Source organism: Sphaerodactylus townsendi, linkage group LG05, assembly GCF_021028975.2.
Source record: "Sphaerodactylus townsendi isolate TG3544 linkage group LG05, MPM_Stown_v2.3, whole genome shotgun sequence".
NCBI lineage: Eukaryota > Metazoa > Chordata > Lepidosauria > Squamata > Sphaerodactylidae > Sphaerodactylus > Sphaerodactylus townsendi.
The window spans coordinates 19,830,520-19,856,195 of NC_059429.1; the positions used below are offsets into that span (position 1 = coordinate 19,830,520).

A 25,676-nucleotide genomic window follows, 5' to 3' on the forward strand; every position below is an offset into this window, starting at 1 on the left:
AAATGGTATTGCTGTATATAGAGAAAATGGTGAAGGTTAAAATAGATTTAAATGACAATTTAATGTTTACGAAGATTTTAATTGAGGAAGGGAAGAGGTTGATGAAAGTATAGACAAATGTATAAGTATTCGAAGAAGTAGCGCAGTAATAGCACTTGGTTGGAAAGATAAGGAAAAATGGACAATCCAGAAATGGTTAGAATATATTTGGGAACAAGTGCAATTGGACATATTTGACATAATATCGTGGAAGAAACTGTGCCAATTCTTCAGCCCCACCTACCTCACAGTGTGTTTGTTGGAGGGGGAGCAGCGAAAGGAGATTGCAAGCCCTTTTGAGTCTCCTTACAGGAGAGAAAGGGGGATATAAAGCCAACTCTCCTTCTTCTCCTTCTTTTAAGGACATTATATAAATAATCAGAGTCTTTGCTTGAAGTGCAGTTTCTCAGACATCCAAGCCTTTAGGACACAAGATTAATCCCAGAAGTCCTTCATTAGCCCTCAGATGTTATGGACTACAGTTCCCATCATCCCCTGCCAGCATGATGCACAGGGAGGTGATAAGAACTGTGTTCATCTGAGAGCTCTGAAGATGGCTTCCTGCCAATACTATAGTTGCTTGACATCATTCTGGAGAGGTTCAAGGACACCCTACCCAAGTGCAAGGGAATTATAGAACAATCTCTGAAATCTGGCTGTCTGATTAAGAGAGGCTTCATGAAACATTACAGAAGATGTCTCTGTTGCAAGGTGGTGACATTAAAATATCAATCCACTAGGCAGAGGTGTAAGCCTTTTGACCACCCAGTCCAAAGAAACAACGGCCTTTGCCTCAGCCCTGATGGACCATCTTGGGGGACAGCAGACCAGGATATTTACTGCACCTTCGGAGTTTACTTCCTGTTTGTTTATTTACTTTGTTTTTTTAATTTAAAGTATTAACTTAAATTGTTAATTTAAATTGTATTGGTGTTTTAAAAGGAGGATAAGTAATGCCCTAAATAGACAGACAGATAAGACAGATAAAAAGACTCCTGGAAATCTTTTTATTGAGACATGGAATGTTTATGTTAAGGACACTTGCTTGGGCTTTGCTTTGCTGGGGTCTCTTTCAGAGGCTTACAAAGTAACTTGAGCTACTTCCGAGACGTGTTGCTTCAGCTCCTGCAGGCTTGGTAGAGCGGAGGACAGGCCCAGGACACTCCACTCCTCTCCAGCAACGGCACTGGAATGGTGATAGGAGAGCAGCTCCACTCTGGCCTTCCCCAACAAACCTTCAAAAGAAGGAAGACTGAGTTAGCATACAGTCAGAGATGGGTTTGATTGATCCCAAGCTTCTGTTCTCACACAACGGGTATATTGGCCATGCTGACAGGGGCTGATGGGAATTGTAGTTCATGAACATCTGGAGAGCCACAGGTTGCAGACCCTTGGTATATAGTAACCCAAATTTGGCAGATAAAAGACAGCTGAGGAATAAATATTGTCAGCCAACAGGCAAGGAGTAGGAGGAGAAGGAGTTTGGATTTATATCCCACCTTTCTCTCCTGTAAGGAGACTCAAGGTGGCTTACAAGCTCCTTTCCCTTCCCTCTCCCCACAACAGACACCTTGTGGGGGGTTGGTGGGGCTGAGGAAGGGATTCAGAGAGAGAACTGTGATGACTAGCCCAAGGGGCCACTTGGCAGGAATGTAGGAGTGTGGAAACACATCTGGTTCACCAGATAAGGCTCTGCCGCTCAGGTGGAGGAGTGGGGAATCAAACCCAGTTCTCCAGATTAGAATCCACCTGCTCTCAATCCAGGTCCCAGCAACTCCCATGCATTCTGCTAAACTCCCACAACAGATGAACCCATATTTCACTCCACTCCGAGACAGAAGGAAAAGGCCTTTCATCACCGATCTGGGCTCCAGGCAATGTCATGTGGGTACAATGACGCTGGACCAGCAATCTTTCAAAGGGTAAAGGGGTGACATTAAAATAGAGACTCCCTGGGCAGCAGGGGCTCAAGCTTCCAGAAAATAGGAGAAAGGAGAAGGGCTCCTATCCATGACGAAGAGCTCCTTTTCCCTGCTCCAGTTCAGGAGGAAAGGCCTTTCCTGTTCATCAATAGACCATTCTGCCTTGGAGGAAATGTCTCTCCCTTACCAGTGATGGTTGGCAACAGACTGGCGTTGGAAGCTTTGGATCTGTAGAACAGCAATACGCCAGTGAGGGGAACCAGCTGCTTGAAGACGGCTCCGTTGAGTTCGTGCAGGACCTGCATGCTGCCTTGCACAGAGCCAACTACACCGCAGGGGGAGCCCTGGGCAGCAATTTGCAGCAGGCCCTCTTCAGTACCCTTGTCACTGTGGGTGGTGGTGATCTGCAATACAACGGAGAAGACAAAAGTCAGATGCTCAGGAAGGATAATCCTTCTATTGCAGAAGAGAAGTTCCCGATCCTCCCTACCAGCTTGAGAATACATGCCAATGGGCAGAGACAGCATAATGAAGCCCAGTTCCCAGAGGCAGTTGCTTGCTAACCTGGTGCTCCAGATGTTCAGATTCCCATCAGCCCCAATTGGCCATGCTGGCAGGGGCTGACAGGAATTGTACTCCATGAACATCTGGAGCACCATAGGTTGGCCACTCCTAGGCTAGAGTGTTGGGCCAGGACCTGGGAGAATCCAGGGTCAACCCCCCGTTCTGCCATAACCACTCTGGGTGGTTGTGCTAGTCATACTCTCAATCTAGTCAACCTCACAGGATTGTTGTGAGGATAAAATTGAGGAGAGCAGAATCATATTAGCAGCTTTGGGTTCTTGTTGGGGAGAAAGGCAGAGTACAAACGAAGTAAACAAATACACTTCTCACTCGCCATGGGGGGGAGGGGGTTTAGGGTTAGGGTAAGGGAGAGTAAAATGAAGGGCTACAGTTTTTTTCGTCACACAGAATCTGTAACAGCAGGGAAAATCCAACAGATGTAGCCCTCCTCTGCATGTCCTTGTGCTGCAGAAGCTCTATCCATTGAATTTCTGCCAACTGGTACACCTCTAAAGTCTCAAGTCAAAGATCATTATGGTCAGAAAATGAAAATCTATTAGCGGTCCCTGGCCCAAAAGATGTCCAGCTATCCTTGATCATGGCCAGGGCTTTTTCTAGAATATCTGTCCATTGAGACTTTTTCTGGAATGTTCTGTCCACTGAGACCAGGGCCCCATGGGACCTGATGCAATTCCACAGGGCCTGTAAGACAGAGTTGTTCCACCTGGCATATGGTTGAGGCCGCCATGTTTTCTTCCATCTTGGCCTCTCCCTTCCAACCTCTTCCCTGAGCGAGGGGTAATTTTTCTCACCATCTATATTCAATTTTAAGTGTGCTTTTAAATTGCATTTAACCTAAGGTGATAGATTTTAGCAGCTTTTGGGGGGTGTGCTGGCTCATGTCTGCAGCGGCCACGCTCAGAGCGCACTGCCTTCTGGGGAGGCTCTCCCTGTCACAGGAAGCGGGGAAATGGGAGGCTCCCAGGAGCAAGCGCGAGGAGGCTGCCGCGCACTACCTTCTGGGAAGCGTTCCCCTGTGGCAAGGGCAAGAAGAAGCAAGGTTGGGCAGTGCTTGGCAGCTCCCACTGCCACTGCCTTCTGGAAGCAGCTCCCATTTCCACGCCCTGTGTCACAGGGGAGAGAGCCCCAAGAAGTCGATTTTGGAAGGCTGCCCTTTGCTGCAGCTACCAGAGGTGCTCCCACGTTTCTTGCCCACTCACAGGGCGAGAGCCCCAGAGAGGCCTTAAGAAAGGCAGCAATCTGTGAAACGTCGCTGACATTTTAAACGACCTAACTCCGCGGGACGTGGGACAAATTAATCAAAAGCGGGACTGTCCCACCAAAAGTGGGACATCTGGTCACACTAATTTAACCTATTGTATTTGATAGAGTTTATGGAAATGATGTATTTGATAGAATTTATTGCTTTGATATGCTGAATGTTACAAATGTTAAAATGCTGACAGCTGCCCTGAGCCCATGAGGGGACGGATGGCAACGAAATCAAAATAAGAACAACAATTATGTTCTTATGTTCTTAACCCTTAGTAGGCATCCTCTCTCAAGCAGACGAGCAAGGAAGTCCCTGGATTCAATTCAAGGTGTTGGTGCTAACCTTTGAAGCATAAAAGGGGAGGGATGGTATAGAAATTTAAAATAAATTAAAACAAATAAATAAAGCTCTTAAAAAGAAAAAGAGTTTGGATTTATACCCCACCTTTCTCTCCTGTAAGGAGACTCACGGTGGCTTATAAGCTCCTTTCCCTTCCTCTCCCCACAACAGACACCTTGTGAGGTAGATGGGGCTGAGAGAGTTCCGAAGAACTGTGACTAGCCCAAGGTCGCCCAACAGGAATGTAAGAGTGCAAAAACACATCTGGTTCACCAGATAAAGCCTCTGCCACTCAGGTGGAGGAGTGGGGAATCAAGCCCGGTTCTCCAGATTTGAATCCACCTGCTCTTAACCACTACACCACACCGGCCTGTGGCCCTCATACTTATAGGACTGCTTCTCCCATTACAACCTCACCCACTCCCTTTGGACATTCTCTAGGAGCCTCTTGAAAGTACCTGGCCCCAGGATGGTTCAGTTAGCTGCCACCAGGAGAAAGGCCTTCTCAGTTGTGGCCCCTTCCTGTAGAATGCGTTCTCTGGTGACACCCATGCCCTCCAGGACTTATTTACTTCAACAGGGCATGCTTAGGATCAGTCTTTGGAATGTCATCCGCATGTTTGGGTTGTTTTGTTAGTGGTATGGTGCTGGTCACATATTTTAACCAGTTAACATTTTAATGCTAATATCTGATATTACCTGCTTTTATGTAGTTTTTAATTAATTTATGTAGTTTTTAATTAATGTCTACTGTTTTAAGGTTGTGAGTTGCTTAGTGGCGTAGGAGGTGAAGAGCTTGTGCATCTAATCTGGAGGAACCGGGTTTGATTCCCTGCTCTGCCGCCTGAGCTGTGGAGGCTTATCGGGGGAATTCAGATTAGCCTGTGCACTCCCACACACGCCAGCCGGGTGACCTTGGGCTAGTCACAGCTTCTCGGAGCTCTCTCAGTTACCCTCACAGGGTGTTTGTTGCTGAGAGAAGGAGCAAAAGGAAGATTGTAAATACCCTTTAGCAGGTCTCACCTGCAGGAAAGAAAAGAGACAAATCAAACTCTTATTCTTATTCTTCTTTTGGGTGAGCAGCGACTAAAAACATCTAAATAATAAATTAATAAATTGCCCACAGAGACCTCACAGTGGACGATCTTACAGTTATGTAAATGTTCCCCAATGAACTACTAGACCCAGGAGTACCTTCAGACCAGCCTCCTGCGCCAGGAGCAGCCCATTCACAAGGTTCACGTCCTTCTGCACCGTTTCTTTAAGGAGGCCCATTGCCACCGCAGGGGTCAAATAACTGCCGGCCTTCTGCAAAGTTGGTCCTAGTAAAAAAAATCAGAGAACGAACGAGTCACTGCAGCACCTGGAAAAGTTCTCTGCCCTTTTCTTGCGGCACGTAGAATCATAGAGTTGGAAGAGACCAGAAGGGCCATCGTGTGCAGAAGGGGCCTCAGAGCCAACAGCAGAGGAAATCTAATGCAAAAGGGCCTCCGACTACGCGCGTTGAGCACAGGAAAGCTTGACAGAGGTACAGTGAAAACAGGGAAGAAGAACTCCTGGAAGAACACACAGGAAGAGCTGGTGATCTGCAATAGACGTTTTTGAAAGGGGATGCGTGGGAAGAAGAAACGCTGAGCCCAAAGCCTTAGTAGAGAAAGAACTGGGTGATGTTATATAGCAGTGGTGGCGAACCTATGGCACGGGTGCCGGAGGTGGCACTCGGAGCCCTCTCTGTGGGCACACGCAAACCAAGTCCCCCCCCCCATCTAAGCTGGTCTGGGTCGCTGGGCTCGATTATTAGCATTAAACCTAAGACCTAGTTTTGGGGAAGCAGTGTAGGTAACCCTGTTAAGCGCTGTTAAACCCCACTGATTTTCATGCGAAGAACGAAAGTGCGATCCTTTACCTGGGAGGAAGCTCGGGTGCTGGCAACGGGGCTTGCTTCTGAGTGAACCCTCCTAGGGTCGTGATTCACCCGTTGGAAGAGTTGCACAGTTGCTTCAAAGCAAAGCCACTGACTACTACCAAGCTTAATCCCGAGTAACACACGCCTTGGAGCCAACCATTTTTTCTAAACTGAAGCCTCAGTATTCAGGTTAAATTGCCGTGTTGGCACTTTGCAATAAATAAGTGGGTTTTGGGTTGCAGTTTGGGCACCCGGTCTCAAAAAGGTTCGCTATCACTGTTATATAGGCTGGAGTACATCTAGCAGAACAAGAGGCAGAGTAAGCAGGGGTAGTGTGTATTCTGTAAAAATGAGTATGGGGTATCTGAGACAGAATTAGTTTTCTTTAAGTAAATATGCTTTTTTTCTCTACAAAGAGGACACACCGCTTTGCAGGTAAAGGGAGATGAGAGAGCAAAGATAGAAAAGGCCAAGAGTCTTCTGAGAAAGAAGCTAAAATCTGAAGGTATTCCTTCTCTTCCCTCTCATCTCACCGTGGGTGACGACCTGCACGCCTCCCTTCACTTGCTGGGTCAGTGCGCGCAGCACGGTACCCAGAGCTCTAGCCAATGCGATCCATGGCTTTGAATGGGGCGTGTATGCACTGATGAGAGCTTGCCCATTCACCTGAGGAAAGGAAGAACAGGAGCATGAGACGGCATAAAGGAGGGCAGGCCTCTAGCAAAGAGAAGGGCTTGAATCCAAGGATTCGGTTCACAGCAATGGGGAAATAAAGGCTCGCTGGCGACGCCCCCCTTCTTGAGAATGCAATTTCTCTAAACAAAGCGGCCTCCTTCAAGGCTGGTCTCTGGGCAAGAGATACACATCCTGGTAGTGGAAAATCAAGCCATCAAGTCACAGCCGACTTGTGTTGTATTGACCCAACAGGGTTTGAAGGCAAGAAACAAACAGAAAAAGTTTAATGTATTGTCAAAGGCTTTCACGGCCGGATTCAACTGTTCTGGTGTGTTTTCCAGGCTGTGTGGCCGTGGTCTGGTGGATCTTGTTCCTAATGATTCACCTGAAGATGCCAGCCACAGATGGAGGCAAAACATTAGGAACAAGATCCACCAAACCACGGCCACACAGCCCGGAAAACACACCAGAACTAGAAAAGGTTTAGTTTTGCCTTCTTCTGCGTCATGACCCTGGATTTCCCTGGTGGTCTCCCATCCAAGTATTAACCAGGGTTGACTGCTTAGTTTCCAAGCTCGGATGAGATCAGGCTTGTTGGGGCCATCCCAGTCAGGGCTACGCCATTTCAACCCCAGTGATTTCCAAAGGCGTTGAAAGGTGCCGCTCTGCATAGGACTGTGATAGAATTTAGGACTGATTTCCCTCTCTGCCATTCTGCAATGTGATTCCCCGACTGCGCCTCTGTGTCTGCTTTCGGTCACTGCCTTCAAAAAAAAAGTTAGCAGTTAAAACTGTCCAAAAGTTGGCCTTGCCAAAATCACACGTCTTTGCGTAAATGCAGCTCAAGTCTTTTGTAAGCAAACCGGAGCTTTCCGAAATATTATCTGGTGAAGCGAGATCAGCTTTGCTCGATTTTAGGTTGATGCTGACAGACTTGGCCAGAGAGGCTCTGTTCCAAGTGGAGAGACGATGCAGAACCAAAGAGAGAAGCAGAGGTGGTTTGCCATCGCCTTCCTCAGCAGGACAGCCCTAGCCTTACTTGGTGTTCTCCGATATATGTACCTACCCTGCTTAGCTTCCAGGCACTAATAATGATATCAGGCTAACCTGGGCTATTAGGGCAGTTACTTCATTCCCCCCCCCCCCATTTCTCCCCATCAAACTGCAGCCAATTTACAGCCACCCCCAATGGGGTTTTCAAGGCAAAAGACAGAGGTGGTTTGCCATGGCCTGTCTCTGCCTAGCAGCTAGAACTGTGCACCTCTTTTTTTGGTATTTTTCATGTTCAGCTTTTAAAGACACTGAAATTTTTTTTAAAAAAGCCAATAAGACCGACCCCCCCGCCACACTCCATGTTGTTTTTTTCCCAACTTTTTCAATGAAAAAATCCAAGCCGCAGAGCTTCAAGAAGGGATTGGCTGAGCCCTCCATGGAGCTGTGCTGGTTTCCCCACTGCTTCTAAAGCCTGCTCAAGGTTCCAAAGCAGTGGAGAAGAGTGGGGGTTCCACCACTCAGCTGGCTGGGCTGCCACCACAAGCTTGGGCTACTCAACTCTGCTCAAATAGATTGGGGGGGGGGGGTTGGCTGAAAAAAAATTGGAAAAATCCAAAATGTTTTTTTTTGGGGGGGGGGGGGGGTCATGACAGTTAGATCATGGTGATCATATCCTATCCAGCAGAGGTATGAGTCAGCAAGAAAGGAATGATCTGACAGCTAGAGAACAGCAAGCAGACCGGTTCAATCCAGTTGCAAGTGACCTTTATAGTGATTGGTGAAACCATGTATATAAGCAACAGCAATGTATTGTAACTTTGTTCCTTAGGGAAACAGGTGCCTGGAGGAGCACTTTGTTGGACTGTTTATAGCAACTCTATGGTAAAAGCCTTCTTTTGAAAGAATCTGCTGTGTGGAGTATTTCTTCTTCTTGAAGGTGGGAGTTTTGCTGTATATGCCCACTTGTCTACTTTGAGTAGTACCGCTCAAGTCTGCTATCAGGAGGGAGGGTTTCTGCTCGGTTTGACCCAAACGTACAGCCCTAAGAGCGACCCTCGACTTCCCCGATAGTCTCCCATCCAAGCACCAACCCTAGTCACAGCAAAACGAGGACTCTAAAGATTATTTAAGCCCCTCTGACAATTAATAATGCCAACCTAATGAGACTTACACTCTTCTAAGCCCGTTGGCTTTAACAGAATTAGAAATGTGCAACTCTGCTGAGGATTACCCAGTAAAAGGGCTACATAGATGGTGAGTAACGTTCTGTACGAATGTCTGATCAGCAAGAGGAATTTACAAAGAGAAAGACTCACAGCACCAACCAGGGCCCTGCCCTGGGCCAAGTCCACAATCTGCTCGGCGATCTCCTTGCCGCAGCGGTTCTGAGCCTCCTTGGTGCTGGCCCCCAGGTGGGGACAGCTGATCACATTGGGGTGGTTCACCAAGGCCTTGTCCTTAGGTGGCTCCTAGAAGGGAGGGGAATAGGAACAGCCAAGCCAGTTAAACTGAGACCTGCACCTTTCCTATAAAAGAACCTGACAGCATTTCATTGGGGAGGTGGCTCACATGCTATAGACAGCCAATGTTTTGGCTGCCGTCTCTGGCAAACCCACCAAGAGAAGAACAGGCACTGGAGTAGTAGAGCAGGGAATGGACTGGAGGCCTTTTGCTCTTTCTGTGCCACGCAGAAGCAGCCTGATTCTTTAGGAACCGAGGCGCTCTGCAGGGCCAGCTCCAGGTTTTAAGAGGGCTTTGAAAAGATAGCACCTGAGAAGCAAGCCTTTATTGGCATAGACAACAGTACAACAATAATAAAAAAGGATTAAAAAGCATATACAATACAGGTCAAAGGAAATCTACTGGCGTTTGGTAATTTCCAGGAGAAAGTCTGCCACTATCATACAGAGAGAAGGATCAGGGTTGTCCAACAAGTAGTGTAATCTAATTAAATCAGGGAGATGGGGTAAATGTAAAGGAGTAAGATTCACATACTTGGATCTGATTTCCTTGAATCTGAGACAGTGTAGTAATTGGTGGGCCAGAGATTCAACTGACCCATCGTTACATGGGCACAATCTTTTAGCCTTTTCTTGCTTATTAAATCTGCCATGTAACAAGGCAGAAGGCATAACATTAAACCTGGCGAGCATTATGGATCTCCTTTGAACAGGGTTTATTAAGCAATACAGAATTGCTTATGCCAAATTATTTAGTTCAAATGGGAGAGAAAAATACAGGGGGGAGGACGTTTTCTTGGCTGCGGTGATTCGGGTAGAGAACTCTCTATTCAATAGTTGACCTTTTAATTTCCTATAAGCTTCTGAATAGGACATGATGGCCCCATCACACCTTTCTTTCCACATCTTCGTGCCCCCATCTGCCTAGGCACCCTTCTCCAGCCTGAAAGCTCTCCCATCATCCACGCTGTTACCTTTCCCCAACAGCACCTCAGTGCGTGTGCGTGTGCAGTTGAGGATGCCCTGTGTACCACCCACATACACTTCCTCAATGACACTGGGCAGTTCGAAGAACCCCACCAGATATCCTGCCCCACCTCAGGGTATGTCAATGCTGGCTTTGGCACTATGTCACAATGAGGAGTTGTGGAGACCGGGTAACATTCCCGATATCCTAGTTTCCCTCCTCCAAACACTTCCACCTCCAGGAAAAGGACCTTGGAAGCACCAGCTTGCGGCAGAGGATCGTGAACGCTGATCTGAGCAAAGGTTGGCAGTCTTTCCCTGTAGCAAGAAATTTTGATGCCTGTCAGGGGTGTAATGCCCATTGGGCAAGGTGGGCATCAAAATGCAGGGTTTGTTTTGGGGTCTTTTAGTGGTTTTCCATTTTTGGTCTGCAGAGGGCCCAGTTTTTAGGCTAGCAGCACCATAATTTCAGTGTATCATCAGGAAACTGTCCTTATGCTACCCCCCAAGTTTGGTGAGGTTTGGTTCAGGGAGTCCAAAGTTATGGACTCCCAAAGGGGGTGCCCCCATCACTCATTGTTTCCAATGGGAGCTAATAGGAGATGGGGGCTACTGTTTTGAGGGTCCATAACTTTGGCCCCCCTGAACCAAACTGCACCAAACCTGGGGGTATCATTAGGGCAGTCTCCTGATGAGACCATAAAAGTTTTGAGACTGTGTCTTCAGAAATGTGCCCCCCCCCCCCCCAGCCTGCAACCCCCATTGACAGCAATGAAGAAAACTCAATGCAGAACAAAAATTCTTGGGCAAATTTCTGGGATGTTCCTGCAGGGGGCGCATTTTTGGATGTATCGGCACCAAAACTTCAGGGTATCATCTGGAAACTGTCCTGATGGGACCCCCCCAAGTTTGGTGCAGTTTGGTTCAGGGGGTCCAAAGTTATGGACCCTCAAAAGGATAGCCCCCATCTCCCATTAGCTCCCATTGGAAACAATGGGTGATGGGGGCACCCCCTTTGGGAGTCCATAACTTTGGACTCCCTGAACCAAACCTCACCAAACTTGGGGGGTAGCATAAGGACCATCACCAAACCTCACCAACTTGGGGGGTAGCATAGCCCCCATCTCCTTAGCATAAGGACAGTCTCCTGATGATACGCTGAAATTTTGGTGCTGATATGTCTAAAAATGCACCCCCTTCAGGCCCCAATGTCCTGGTGCAAAAAAAAATTTGGTCGTGGTGGAGTGGCTGCCCATGGGGGGCATCCAACTCAGGTTTTGCCCAGGGCTACAGTTTGCCTTGTTACTCCCCTGATGCCTGTTCAAAGGGCTCTCACGCATTCTTGAGCAACAGCAGAGATAGCATTTCCCCCCACCTTTGTGCCTGTTCTCCTGCCAGGGAAGATTCTGTGGGTGGGTGTGTGGGCCGTCTCACCTCTGTGAACACATCCAGGGCTGCTCCCCCACACTGGCCGGACTGCAGGGCCCGAAGCAGAGCTGCCTCATCTATAATGCCTCCTCTGGCACAGTTGATCACCTGGACCCCACGCCGGCATTGAGCAAATGTGGTATCGTTCAGCAGTCCTAGAGAAAAGACAGGGGTGGAACCAGAGTGCTCTACCCACCCACTGACCAAACTATACACACCCATACTTCTGATCCATTCCGGACGCCGCACACATACCTGGGGGGAGAGGGGTCCCCAGCCTTTATCAAAATTTGATTTTAGGATGCATTTCCGGGATTATAGCATACAGGAGGGGCACTGCGTACTGTCCTAAGAACCCCGATTTAAAAAGCATGTTTCTAAACCTCATTGCATTGAAATGTTTAAGATACACCTGACACAATTTTCAAAGTCAGAGCAGGGTTTCTTCTCTTTCAAAGGATAACCACGGCATTCCAAGCACTAAGGGTCTCTACACATCCAGGAAAGTAATTCTGGACATTCATCCACAGCTGCCGATTTCTCTCTCCTGCCTGCCTACCCTTCCCTCAGCACACAAAGACACACACACACACTCAAAGCTTCGTTTTGCCACGTGCATGTGAAACACACAACGTAAGTGTAAGTTCCTTCAAAGGACCATATTGCAGCTTCCCAGCCAAGGACATTAATACTATGGCGGAAAGAAACACTGCAAGATTGTAGTCCAGAGCGGTAATTTGCTGTCCAGTTAATTTTTTCAATACGTCGTTGGGGTATTTATTTATTTATGTATGTATGTATGTATGTATGTATGTATGTATGTATGTATGTATGTATGTATGTATGTATGTATGTATGTATGTATGTATGTATGTATGTATGTATGTATGTATGTATGTATGTATTTATACCTCACCCTCCCCAGAAGAAGAAGAAGAACAACAACAACAACAATAACAACAACAATAACAACAACAACAAGAAGAAGAAGAAAAAGAACAAGAAGAGTTGGATTTATATCCCCCTTTCTCTCCTATAGGAGACTCAAAGGGGTTTACAATCTCCTTTCCCTTCCCCACGCACAACAAACACCCTGTGAAGTGGGTGGGGTTGAGAGAGCTCTGAAAAGCTGTGACTACCCCAAGGTCACCCAGCTGGCATGTGTGGGAGTGCACAAGCTAATCTGAATTCCCCAGATAAGCCTCCACAGCTCAGGCGGCAGAGTGGGGAATCAAACCCGGTTCCTCCAGATTAGAATACACCTGCTCTTAACCACTACGCCACTGCTGCTCACAACCCTCACAAAGGCTCACAACCCTCAATTTGAATCATTTTCTTCTTCACAGAAACTTTGGGATGTTTAAACCTTGCGAAACTCAGGAGAGTTCTGCAGGTAAGTGCCATGGGAGACCTCATTTTGCAAATAGGCGTCAAGTGACTCTTTTGCATTACAGAAACCACAAGCCTTTGAAGAATTGCTGAGGTCAGGCCTTTTCCAGTGACCAACCAGCTCAGTGGAGAAGTTTTGAGAGACGGTGCTATTGAAGGAATCTTATGTTATTTCGGTGGGAGAAGCCGGAATCCACACTGAACTAATGACCGCAGAACCTATTTCTAATTAGAGAAGTCATCACACCCCTGGAGGAGTTTGATATGTAAAACATATTGTTTTCTCATTTGTTACGTATACGGTTTGTTTTGTGAAAGATTGTGTGACCCTACTCTGAGGCATGCTCACATAATTCTGAGGCTGCACTTGTTCAAAGAACTGAAGTTATACCCCGGTTAGGCGTCTTTTGCACGTGCAGAATAATGCACTTTCAATCCACTTTCAATCCACTTTGCAGCTGGATTTTGCAGTGCGGAACAGCAAAATCCACTTGCAAACGATTGTGAAAGTGGATTGAAAGTGCATTATTCTGCATGTGCGGAAGGGGCCTTACTGTTGAAAGCCTTATACAGTACAATTGTGGTTCTTTGCTTGTTGCCAATGCGTCCTGCCCCAACAGGTTTCCGGAAGAAAGAATTCAGTCTCTGCAAGCATTCATCTGGCAGATCACACAATCTCTTGCAAGCCAAAAGAGAATGCCCCTTACCTGTCGTAGAAGGCAGGAGTGGCGTGTGAACCGTGATATAGTCGCACAAGGGCCAGATCTGTTCCAAAGACAGTTGTTGGACACCGAATGTAGCCGATTCCTCAGGAGTGATGATGGGGTCGTAGCCTATGGTCTAATGATAGGGGAGAACAATGGTTGAAGAATTGACAGGGACTCCTACACTCCGTGAATGGGGAATTGGTTGGAAAACCGTGTTCAAAGCATAGTTGTCAATGGCAGTCAGTGGTGTACTGCCAATGGGAACATAGGGATGTTGCCGGATGTTGGCTAGGTCCTTGCGGGACTCGGCTGGTGCCCGACAGCTCCCTCAGTGCTGCTCAGGTGGGCACCATGGCTGCAGGCCGGCTCCTGCCCTCCCCCGCCTCCCTGATGACAAGGGAGGCCCACCTGAGCCACCTGTTGCTGAGCCATAAGAGCTGACCTTCCTGTCAGAAGGGAAGCCTCAGACACCCGCCTAAATTGTGAACCACGGCTGCCGGAGCCAACTTCTGGCCACAGCTCAGCAACAATCAGCTCAGACGGGTGGTTGAGGACAGCTTCTGCCCTTTCCGGCCTCCCTGCTGACAGGAAGGCCGGCTCTCACGCAGGAGCCAGCCTGTGGCCACGGCAACCATTTGAACTACCTGCCTGCTATGAAATGAGGTGGTGAGCTCCCCCTCACTGGCAGCCTTCAAGCAGCACCTGGACAAACCTGTCAGGTGGGCTAGGCCTGTGGTGGCAAACCTATGGCACTCCAGATGTTCATGGATGACAATTCCCATCCCATGGACTACAAATCCCATCCCAATTGGCCATGCTGGCAGGGGCTGATGGGAATTGTAGTCTATGAACATCTGGAGTGCCACAGGTTCGCCACCACTGTGCTAGGCTGGTCCTGAGCAGAGGGTTGGGATAGATGGCCTGTGTGACCCCTTCCAACTCTCTGATTCATGCAGGGCATCAATAGCCTTTCGGGGAAAATGAAGACCAGAGCAACAGGGAGGGGCAAAAATGCATCTCCTCTGCTCACCATGGCTTATCATCCGCACAGTCTTCTTACCTTCATGCCAAAGGACTGCATCCGGATTGCCACTTCTCTTCCAATCCTGCCCAGGCCGAGGATACCCAAGGTCTTCCCTTGAAGTTCCATTCCCATGAACTAGGAAAGAGGAGGTGCGCAGCTGTGAACAGGTGTTCCTTTCTAGCCCCCCCCCCCCCCCCCCCCCCGTTGGTTGAGAAGGCATCGGTTCCTTACTTTCTTGCGGTCCCATTTCCCTTCCTTCATGGAGGCAGCAGCCTGTGGGATTTGCCTGGAATGATAAATCTTTATTTTAGCAAGAACAGAATCTAGACATGGGTACAGATCTGGGCTCTTCTGCACATGCGGAATAATGCGCTTTCAATCCACTTTCAATGTACTTTGCAGCTGGATTTTACTGTGCGGAGTATGACATAGACATAGACAAGCCTTTATTGGCATTCCAAAATACAATAAAACAATTGTCCATAAAAGACAGATAGATACAGCAGCCATTCAGAGTCTTATCAATAGTTTAGTCCAAATGGACTCATCAAAAGTAGTGGAGTAGCAAAATCCACTTTCAAACAATTGTGAAAGTGGATTGGAAGGGCGTTATTCTGCATAGGCAGAAGTGCCCATGATCTTCTCTAAATATTTCATTTTTATTTCTATAAAACATTCCAAAGCTGTCTTTTGACTCAACGGAAGGTATTCCAAGTAAGAACAGCAGTTTGGCAGTCCTAATTTAGGCTCTGGTAAGGTATGACTAATTTAGGCTCTCGGAAGTTTACTGTCCTTCAAGACAACCTAGAGAGACAATTGTTCACAAGGCAGCACCCTCACAATTGTCAGAGACTAGCTGACTTGGAAACAGTACACCTATTTGACATTGGCTGCCACCTGGTTTCCTAGTCCAATTCAAGGTGTTGGTTATGCACCCATCACCCATTCAGGCAGCGATTCGGAATCTGTGGAAACAATCCAGGTTGCTTTTGTGCCTTTGCACAGAGCGCTTTTCTTTCTTTTTTTATTTCCTGCAACAGGTGCGTAGCTGCGCAAGCACCTAAATCAGTGGTTCTCAACCTGGGGATCGCGACCCCTTTGGGGGTCGAATGACCCTTTCACAGGGGTCACCTAAGACCATCAGAAAACGGTCTTTTTATATTTTATATATACCAATTTTATGCTGGGGGGTCACCGCAACATGAGGAACTGTATTAAAGGGCCGCGGCATTAGGAAGGTTGAGAACCACTGACCTAAATGAACCCCTGCAGCCATGCCAATGGTCCCACAGTCTGATCAGCTGCACCTGCGTGGCTGCACCTGCACAACACACAAAAGAAAAAGGGACCTCCTTGCAACACCTGGGTAATAATGACCATGTTGCTGTACATCTATATGACAGTCATACTCGCTGCCATGGGGAGAAAACGTGTTCGGGGGGACTTTGTACGCTGTCAGAGAATCTGCCCACAATGTGTTGGGCAACCTGCAAAGAATGGCAGGAGGGTGGATTCTCCCTGACAGTGGACGGTGTGGGACCTAAAGTGAATGGGGGGAAATAAAGCATCTTCTGGGGTGCTGTGTGGTTTCTGGGCTGTATGGCCGTGTTCTAGCAGCATTCTCTCCTGACACTTCGCCTGCATCTGTGGCTGCATATGTGGCTGGATCAGATCCTCTGAAGATGCCAGCCACAGATGCAGGCGAAACGTCAGGAGAGAATGCTGCTAGAACACGGCCATACAGTCCGGAAACCACACAGCACCCCAGTGATTCCCGCCGTGAAAGCCTTCGACAATACATTAAAGCATCTTCTGCTTATTGTGTTTGCCTGGGAGTGCCTCCAGGCTGGGATCGTACAAAAGGATTGCTGGTTTAGCGATTTTCGAAAATCCCGGATTGAAGGGGGAAAAGGGGCCAAACCTGTGTTAGGAACGGGGCCTGTGTGAAGTCCCCCCCCCCCGCAGCTGTTTATATAACGTCCTACACCTGTCATATTTGGCCTGTCCAGAATCCACCACTGTTGAGATGTCCCAGGAAGCCAGACCACTTACCTGGCTAGGCTCAGGATCATACCACATGTCAGCTCTGCTGCACTGAGACTGTTGCCAGTAGGTGTGCTGAGAAGCATAGAGAAAAGGGGGGGAAAGTTAGACTGCACGCCTGGCATAGACCGCAGTTCACAGATTCAAGGGTTTAAGGCTGAGCTAAGCAAAAAAAAAAAAGTCCTGCCTCTTAGGAGTAGTTGAAAGACTAAGTGCACTCTGGACATGCTCAGGCACGTATTTGTAGGCCTATGTCCCTAGGTTAAGACATGGCATCACAAATCTGCCCCGAGACTGAACCTAAGGCAAGTGTAGATAAAAGCTCACAAGGACTTTCCAGCACCTCCTGTATCTGATTCTGCTGACCTTGAGGTACAGATTTGCCAACAAGAGATTATAACTGCTCCTCAGGGAAGCTGTGTTTCAGCGCACATTAAAAAAGAAGCGTGTCACTGATACAAAACGTTTACTCCCACATCCAGCTAGAGAACCGAGACTAAATAGCTCTGAAATAATTAATGTATTATAACACTTAGCATCAGATATCTCTGGGACATATCTGATAAAAGCTGTCTATCAACCTTTGAATTACAAACAAGATAGCTGAGTCCTGTTCTTTGACCTAAGAAATAGCAAGGCAGGGCACCTTCAGAAAGGTTTGTCTTCAATTGTAAAAAGAAATAATTATCTCTATTAAGTGTTCAAAAGTACAAGCAGGTGAAAATTAACCCTATAACCGCTGCAAAAACAAGTGCCAGATTTATCAAAACTCCTCACATTTCTTAACCGCATTACAGCGATTTCTAAGCAAACCACCTTTCAGGCGATTGCCTTAAAACTGCTTTTACGAATTTTCTTACAACCCGAAATCACACACACAGAAATCTCGCCTGACCCTTTCTAAGAATTTCACCCAGAAAAATCTGATTCGCTTATCCCATCAATGCATTGTTGCAGAAAAATACCAGTCTTATCTTACTCTAAACCTCTTCTACCTTAAACAGGTGATTACAATCTAGGCAAATGACTGGGTTCTTAACTAATTATGATCTAACCAAGCAGGTGCAACTAAGGATATATCTGATATGTCCTCATTATCTTTTCTAAAGCATGATAAGAATATCTTATTTAAATCAGAATATCATGATGTCTATTAAAACGCAATCAATCTAATACGTCTGTCACTGTTTAGCTGTCAAAGATTTTTAAAAGTCAGCATTGTGTAGAAGTTAAAAGAGTGGCTTTAATCTGGTGAACTAGGATTGTTTCCTGCTTCTCCTCATGTTGGGTGACCTTGGGCTAGACACAGTTAGTTCAGAACTCTTTTAGCCCCTCCTACTTCACAAGGGAAGGAAAAGGAAGGTATCTCCCAAGCTGTGAGCAGACCTTTTTGGGCAACTTGGCTATATTGGATCTTTCATATAAACTCCATGAATAACCATCCCAAGCTACCGTGTAGAGATAAAACTATAAATTTGGCTGAACCAGAGGAAGGAGGGGCTGCTACTTCTCTGGAGCCAAGCAGGCTTATCCAACAATTGCATTATCCCATCCATCACTCAGAAAGGATTACATTTTTTTCCCATCCTACTGGATTCACATGAAGTTGCTCCTCCTATCCACAGTACTCCAACACTGCCACCCCAAAACTTTCACTGAACTTAGGCATCCCGCTTGGGAGGCAGAATCGTGCCTTACTTCATCACAAGGACCCCCTTCCTCGTTGCAGCGTCCACGTCCACATTGTCGACTCCGGTGCCGGCCCTCCCGATGACCTGCAGCTTCTCGGCAGCATTGATGATGTCAGCGGTCACTTTTGTTGCCGAGCGGACAATGAGCCCGTCGCAGTCCTAAAGAAACACAAGCAGGGTGAGCGGAGTCTTGTTCAGAGGCGCTGAAAGCCCACAGCTGGGACAGTTTCCAAAAACATTCCCGAAACGACCGCCTGAAGAATCTACCCTAGGTCCTTCCCAACATGCAGTGACGGTGGGCAGTATCACAAACAGTGTCATGTATATTCTGTGACTGGAATTCTGCACCAAGCTAAATTATGCAACCAGTATAAATTATGGAACGGAAGGAAGGAAAACTGTGCAGTTTATTTCAGATGATTATTCACATTTTTGCTGTGTGTTCATTCAGAAAAAAGAGATCCTGTCTTTCTACCGTGTTTCCCCAAATATAAGACAGTGTCTTATATTAATTTTTGCTCCCAAAGATGCGCTATGTCTTATTTTCAGGGGATGTCTTATTTTTCTGTGTTCTGTTCGTCGGGCATGCTTCCAAACAAAAACTTTGCTATGTCTTACTTTCGGGGGATGCCTTATATTTCGCACTTCAGTAAAACCTCTACTATGTCTTATTTTTCGGGGTTGTCTTATATTAGGGGAAACAGGGTATATTTCAGAGTTGCATATAACAAACTACAATTACAGACTATAGAGCGCATCACTTAACAGCCTGAAACAGGAAGCAAGGATGAAACGGAATACAAAGTCAAGTCAAGTCAAGTCAAGTATTTATTGTTTGAGCCATTGGCTATAACAATACAGAGATACATGCAGTTAAAACAGTAACTTAGTTAAAACAATAATTTAAATTAAAACAATAACTTAGTTTTACTTTAAAATATAAATTATTTGTATTCGCAAGGAATACAAAGCTACAACACCAAATGCATAGCTAGCAACAGAGGTCAGCGATCGCTCGTGAGCCTGTCTCGTGCAAAATGACAGCCGTAAGGAGACTTTGCATCCGCTGCAGAAAAAAGAAGGTCCCAAAGAGTATGCAGAAAGTCCCAAGTTCAGTCCACAGCTTCTCCAGTTAAAACGATTTAGGTGCAGGTTATATGAAAGACTTCGATTCAGGATCCAGAAAGGCTGCTGTCCATCAGAATACACAATGTAGACCTTGACAGATCTGTCTGATACGTTATAAGGCAACTTTATGTGTCCAACAGAGGTTGTCACCCAAAAGGGATGTGTTCCAGCTTCTCCGTATGGATGGATGGTCCTGCCAAAAGGGCCTGTTCAGTAGAACCATGTCAATGGATGGGTAGAGGTGATCCAGTTATGTGGGTTCCAGTCCATGAAGGGTTTCAGAAGTACAGCAGCATTCTGAACTGGTACTGGAAGTCAATAGGAAGTTACTGGAGTTCCTGTAAATTAAGCTCTATACATATGCAGCATCCAACACTAACCAGCGAACAGACAGGTGTACTTTCTACCAATTGAAATTCCTGAATTGTCTTCAAGGGCAGCCCCCTGTTGAGAGCATTACAGTAGTCCAACCTGGAAGTAATCGAAGGGCAGAACAGAATGGTTAAGAGTGTCATCTTTGCATATGGATGAGACATCAAGTTACTTTCTTGGCAACACTACAAGATTGTTTTTGCTTGTAGAAGGCAGGGTCCAAGAATATTCACAGGGTCTTCATATGAACAGAGACCACTATGTTAGGTTTTTGAATGCCTATTTAGGAAAAAAAATCTATCCAAACTTGGTTACTTAAACAATTCCAGGTCACCACCATGATAAAATACATTAATTTTTAAAAAGGAAATATGTAAGAGAATAGTGACAATTACGAGTAGCACAATTTCAAGCAATTCATAACACTGGAAGCCGACTTCCAAAGCAGCAGCAGCAGCACCTTCTTGCCTAGATTCACTTGTAGATTGTTGTCATCTCCATCATCCACTTGACCCCACTTTTAGAAACAGGGGACACAACAGGTTTTCTGCTGGATAAGAGGAAGGAATTGTGATTCCCACTTGATTCCCCCTCCTCACTGCAGCCTCTTTCCCTACATGCTGTTTTGTTACAATACAACAGCCTTTATTAGGCATATTGAAATAGGCCCCAGAGCATTACAGACATTTCTGAAGTACAAATCAAAAGTACATTCAAAACACAGACAGATAAACTGTATCTAGCATTGGATATTACTTAGAAAATTCTGTCACTTGTAAAAGAAATTTTGTTACTTTTTCCTTTTTAACAAAAGCTCCACAACAGAGTTGTCAGAGTCTCTTTCAGATTTGTCTAAGACCTGCCCAGGAGAGAAATTCCTAATACCCACATATCTCGGACAGTCAAGTATAATGTGAGCAAGAATCTCCACTTGGTTTTTACAGTGTGGACAGACCCGATCCTAGAGAGGAATAGATAGATAGCGACCCTTTGTAATGGCCGATGGAAAAGTATTGCATCTGGCCCTTGTAATAATCCATCTCTGTTGGGGTTCAGTTAATAGTTCAAGATATTTGGCTATGTGGACTTTTTGTTCACAGGAGGATGTTTGTGGAGAAATCTTACTGATGAGCAACTAAAAAGGAACAGGACAGAGAAAAAGGACTTCTGGGGGGAAAGAAGAGAATGAATTCCTTCTGTGAATGAAAAGCCGGTATGATCCAGTTGCTGCTTCAAGACAGAAAAAGCTGCTCCCAGTTGCTTAGGTAATGAAAAACCCCTTCTTCTCTTCTTTATTCTCCCTATCTCTTTTTACCTGTTTATAATTCTCTTCTTTATAATTCTCTTCTTCTAATGCTCTTTACCTTTTTAATTCGTTCATTCTGTAATAACTTCTTCAATGTATATGCACGTTTGCTTTCTCTTTTATGAGATAAGATGTTTATTGTACTTTCGATTTTGACTGCAATCCTGTTATTTCTTGATAAAATAAAATATATATTTTTAAAAGGTAATGAAGAATCCCGGGCTGTCATCGTTTGAGTGACACCTCATTCCAAAGCTCCATGTGGTCTTAACAGATACTGTTGGGAGTAGCAGATCTGGCAGCACACCCACATAATAAATCCTAGGGCAGTGGTGGCGAACCTTTGGCACTCCAGATGTTATGGACAACAATTCCCATCAGCCCCTGCCAGCAAAGCCAATTGGCCATGCTGGCAGGGGCTGATGGGAATTGTAGTCCATAACATCTGGAGTGCCAAAAATTCGCCACCACGGTCTAGGGAGATGACTGAGTTTCTATCTTTGATAGAAATTCATTGCATCTTACTGGGTAGGACATCTAAAACTATCTAAAGAGCTCCAAACATATTTTTTTCTTGTCTAGCTTCCAAAGAGAAAGGCATGGCATTGATTGCCAACTCTCAATGGATAGAAATCGCAGCCATCGTTCTCTGAATGCAGAGACGATTCAATTTCGACTGCATCTTTGGAATCATGAGGACTAGAATCTTATCTAGACATTGATAAATTTCACCTGGACACAAAGTGAAAAGAAATCATAACTGAAGAATGCCACCTCAAGCCAGATTGGCCAGGGATCCTGGTTTTGTATGTGTGGGTTGCCTTCCTCTGGGTGTACACTGGAGGATTGGGCGGGGGGGGGGGGGCGAGGAGAAGGTAGCTGTAGATTTCCTGTGTTGTGCAGGGGTTGGACTAGATGATCCTTGACGTCCCTTCCAGTTTTTATAAAACACTCTGACTGAGGCTGCCTTTGAAGATTCTCCAAGACTTCATCTTGGAGGAAAGTGGAAAGGGAAAGTGAGGATGGGGTATGAGTCTGAAATTGTGTGCATCGAGGAATGCTGCTGTACATTTCGTTGTGCGTGCACAATGACAATAAAATGCTTATGCTTATCTACTGTGGGACACAGCAGTTTTGTCAAGAGCATATTACACCACTGATCCACAGTCCATCCTGGTTTCCTGCAACCTTTGGGACTGGTTTGAAAATGCTGTTTTTGGACCCAGAGAGCTCAAAGAAAGTGCCTCTTCACTTGCATACTTGTAGATCCACCAGGAACACCTTTTTCATGAGACACCATCTTCACTTTCTCCTTGGAGTCTCCACAAATCCCAAACACAAATGTTTACTAGCAGTCATTTCAGATGTTTTCCAGTTGGGGTTGATGTCATCCGTTTTGGCCACTGGCCTCTCTATGTATATGTCAGGATGTGTAATAATATGGCATCAGATCTTAGAAACTAAGCAGGGTTGGTACTTAGTACTTGGAAAATGACGCTTCGGAAGGCAACGTTCAACCTCCTCTGCTTCTCATTAGCCTTGAAAGCACCTTGCTGGTGCCACCAGAAGTCAGTTTTTACTTAAGGCACACACATGGAAGAAGAAGAGTTTGGATTTATATCCCACCTTTCTTTCCTGTAAGGAGACTCAAGGTGGTTTACAAACTCCTTTCCCTTCCTCTCCCCACAACAGACACCTCGTGAGGTAGGTGGGGCTGAGAGAGTTCCGAAGAACTGTGACTAGCCCAAGGTCACCCAGCAGGAACGTAGGAGTGCGGAAACACATCTGGTTCACCCGATAAGCCTCTGCCACTCGGGTGGAGGAGTGGGGAATCAAACGCGGTTCTCCAGATTAGAATCCACCTGCTCTTAACCACTACACCTTGTATTTAAGTGGGTGTACCGAACACAAACATGGAAAACAGCCATCGTTCAGCCTTTGCAGTGAGCTTTCAGGCTGGCTGCTCATTTTGAGTGAACACGTTTCCAAAGAGCAATCTTGTCCTGATCACAAGCAAGTGTGACTGCAGGAGAATCTTGTAATTCACTTGGCCTAAGGGGCAAGAGTAAAGAATGCTGGTACGTGAAGATAGAGATTTCGGATTCTTTCACTCTTCACCGCTTGTTTTTATCTTCTCTGCCAGAGAGGCTTGATCCACAGACAGGCAGGTGGAGACAAGTGTCTTCTCGCTCTTCACAAGCAAATGAGGCAGGTCCCCTGCCCGAACAGGTAGAGCTGGAGAGCAGGAGGAGGCAACGCTTCTTTAAAGCTAGTCTGATTTCTGTCAGGAATGATCCAAGCACCATTTTACACACAGAAAACCAACAAGGAGGCCCATGTGAACACCTCTGTTTAACACTGAGACAGGGTTCAGGTGTGTTTGCAGTATGCCACGGCGCACATAGAGAGCCAGCAAGGTTTAGTGGTTAAGAGCAGGTGGACTCTAATCTGGAGAACCAGTTTTAATTCCCACTCCTCCACATGAGTGGGGGACTCTTATCTGGTGAACCAGATGTGTTTCCCCACTCCTGCATTCCCTGCCCTGTGACCCTGGCCTAGTCACAGTTCTCTCAGAACTCTCTCGGTCCCACCTGTCTCACAAAGTCTTTGCTGAGGGGAGAGGAAGAGAAAGGAGCTTGTAAATCCCTGTGAGTCTCTTTGCAGGAGAGAAAGGTGAGTTATAAATCCAAACTCTCCTTCTTCTAGGATTGATGCTCACAGCAGGCCCAATGTCAGGCTTGGCTCTATAGATGGTCAAAATAAAGAGATGTCTCATTTCTTGGCAATGTTCTCTGTTTATGAAGAAGAGTTTGGGTTTATATCCCCCCTTTCTCTCCTGTAAGGAGACTCAAAGGGGCTGACAATCTCCTTCCCCGCCCCCCACAGCAAACACCCTGTGAGGCAGGTGGGATTGAGAGAGCTCCCAAGAACTGTGACGAGCCCAAGGTCACCCAGATGGAATGTGTTGGAATCCACAAGCTAATCTAGTTCCCCAGATAAGCCTCCACAGCGCAAGTGGCAGAGCGGGGAATCAAACCCGGTTCTCCAGATTAGAGTGCTCTTAACCACTATACCACGCAAGCATGTCCAATCCATGTCCAATTGATTTCTCTTTATATTTATGTTGAACAATTCTCATATGCACAATCTCCATGCACAAACAGCAGGACATGAGATTTAAACCCTGCATAGATCTAGGTCCTGGTTCTATTTGCCAAGCAACCCCACAGTGGCTCTTTCTCAGAAACAGATGTACATGCAAGCCGCACATGCGTCCACTGTTAGATGTGAACAGAGTCGGCGAAAGAAGTGTGAAACACCACTGGAACAATCCACCATCAGTCCCTTTAAAGAGAACGCACAGAATGCCGGAACTGATAAGGACTCTGGGTTTAAATGATAAGCAGGATGGAAATCCCAGACCCAACCTGTGAATGGGTCAGGATGGGTATAAGCAGAGGGAAGGGGATTATGGGTGAAGCAGCCAATATTGACAACCCCATCCAGTGAGGAGGCAGATTTTGCACCAAATAACTGGGTCAAGATTTTCCTCCTTCCTGGTCCGGCAGCACTAGGCTCTCCCATTCAATCCATGAGGCAGGGTTACACATGTCCCTTAGGGGCTAAATCTGCAGGAAAACCCCACTCACAGGCCCCTTCCACACATGCAGAATAATGCACATTCAATCCACTTTCACAATTGTTTGAAAGTGGATTTGGCTATTATGCACAGTAAAATCCAGGTGCAAAGTGGATTGGAAGTGCATTATTCTGCACATGCAGAAGGGGCCTTAGAGTTGCCAATCTACAGGTGGGACCTCCAGGAATTGGAAGCTATTTCGACTACTAAGATTCATTCCCATAGAGAAAACGGCTGCTTTGGCATTATACCAGCTGAGGCCCCTCCCCTCCCCAAACCTAGCCACAGAGCTCCAGGAATGTTCTAAGCCAGAGTTGCCAACCCTGTCCCCTCCCCTCCCCCCACCCCCCAATATTTTGGCAGGCTGCAGAGCTCCACCAGCCCAGCCTTTCCCCCCATCCCGCTGCCCCTGGGCACAAGACCTCCTCGGCGGTGCCGCTGTAGACCCAGCTGCGCTGCAGAAAGGAGCGACTGGCCAATCTTTGCGGGCGATGGGGGGGGGTGCCCCTGGTCCGGGCTGCCGAGAAGAGCCCCCCCGCCAGCCCCGCAGCCTCTCCGCCTCTCCCTCCCTCCCTTCTACTCACTCGGATCTCGGCCAGCAGCTGCTCCTTGGCCAGGCCGGCTTTCTCCAGCACGCCGATGCCGGCCGCCTGCAGGATCCGTGCGCAAGCCGGGTCGAGGCTGTCGCTGATCAGCACTTTGCGCACCGGCGCCATCGTCGCCTGGAGGGGGAGAAGAAAGGCTGGCCCGGCGCCGCGCTCGAACTCGGTGGGCCGCCGCGCCTCGCCCTCCCCGCTCATTGGCTCCGGCG

General features: G+C 46.9%; 1 protein-coding gene across 1 annotated transcript; it reads right to left on the reverse strand.

Annotated features, from left to right (window-relative positions):
• Positions 1 to 1,032: 1,032 nt before the first annotated feature.
• PHGDH (phosphoglycerate dehydrogenase) lies at positions 1,033 to 25,676 on the reverse strand. Its single transcript, XM_048498880.1, has 12 exons — positions 25,450 to 25,676; positions 18,427 to 18,578; positions 16,738 to 16,803; positions 14,917 to 14,971; positions 14,722 to 14,820; positions 13,662 to 13,794; positions 11,572 to 11,720; positions 9,028 to 9,180; positions 6,577 to 6,709; positions 5,332 to 5,459; positions 2,149 to 2,365; positions 1,033 to 1,274 (listed from the first exon to the last, which is right to left on the reverse strand). Exons 1-12 carry the CDS (start codon positions 25,663 to 25,665, stop codon positions 1,120 to 1,122), a joined length of 1,656 nt encoding a protein of 551 aa, XP_048354837.1. The 5' UTR covers positions 25,666 to 25,676; the 3' UTR covers positions 1,033 to 1,119.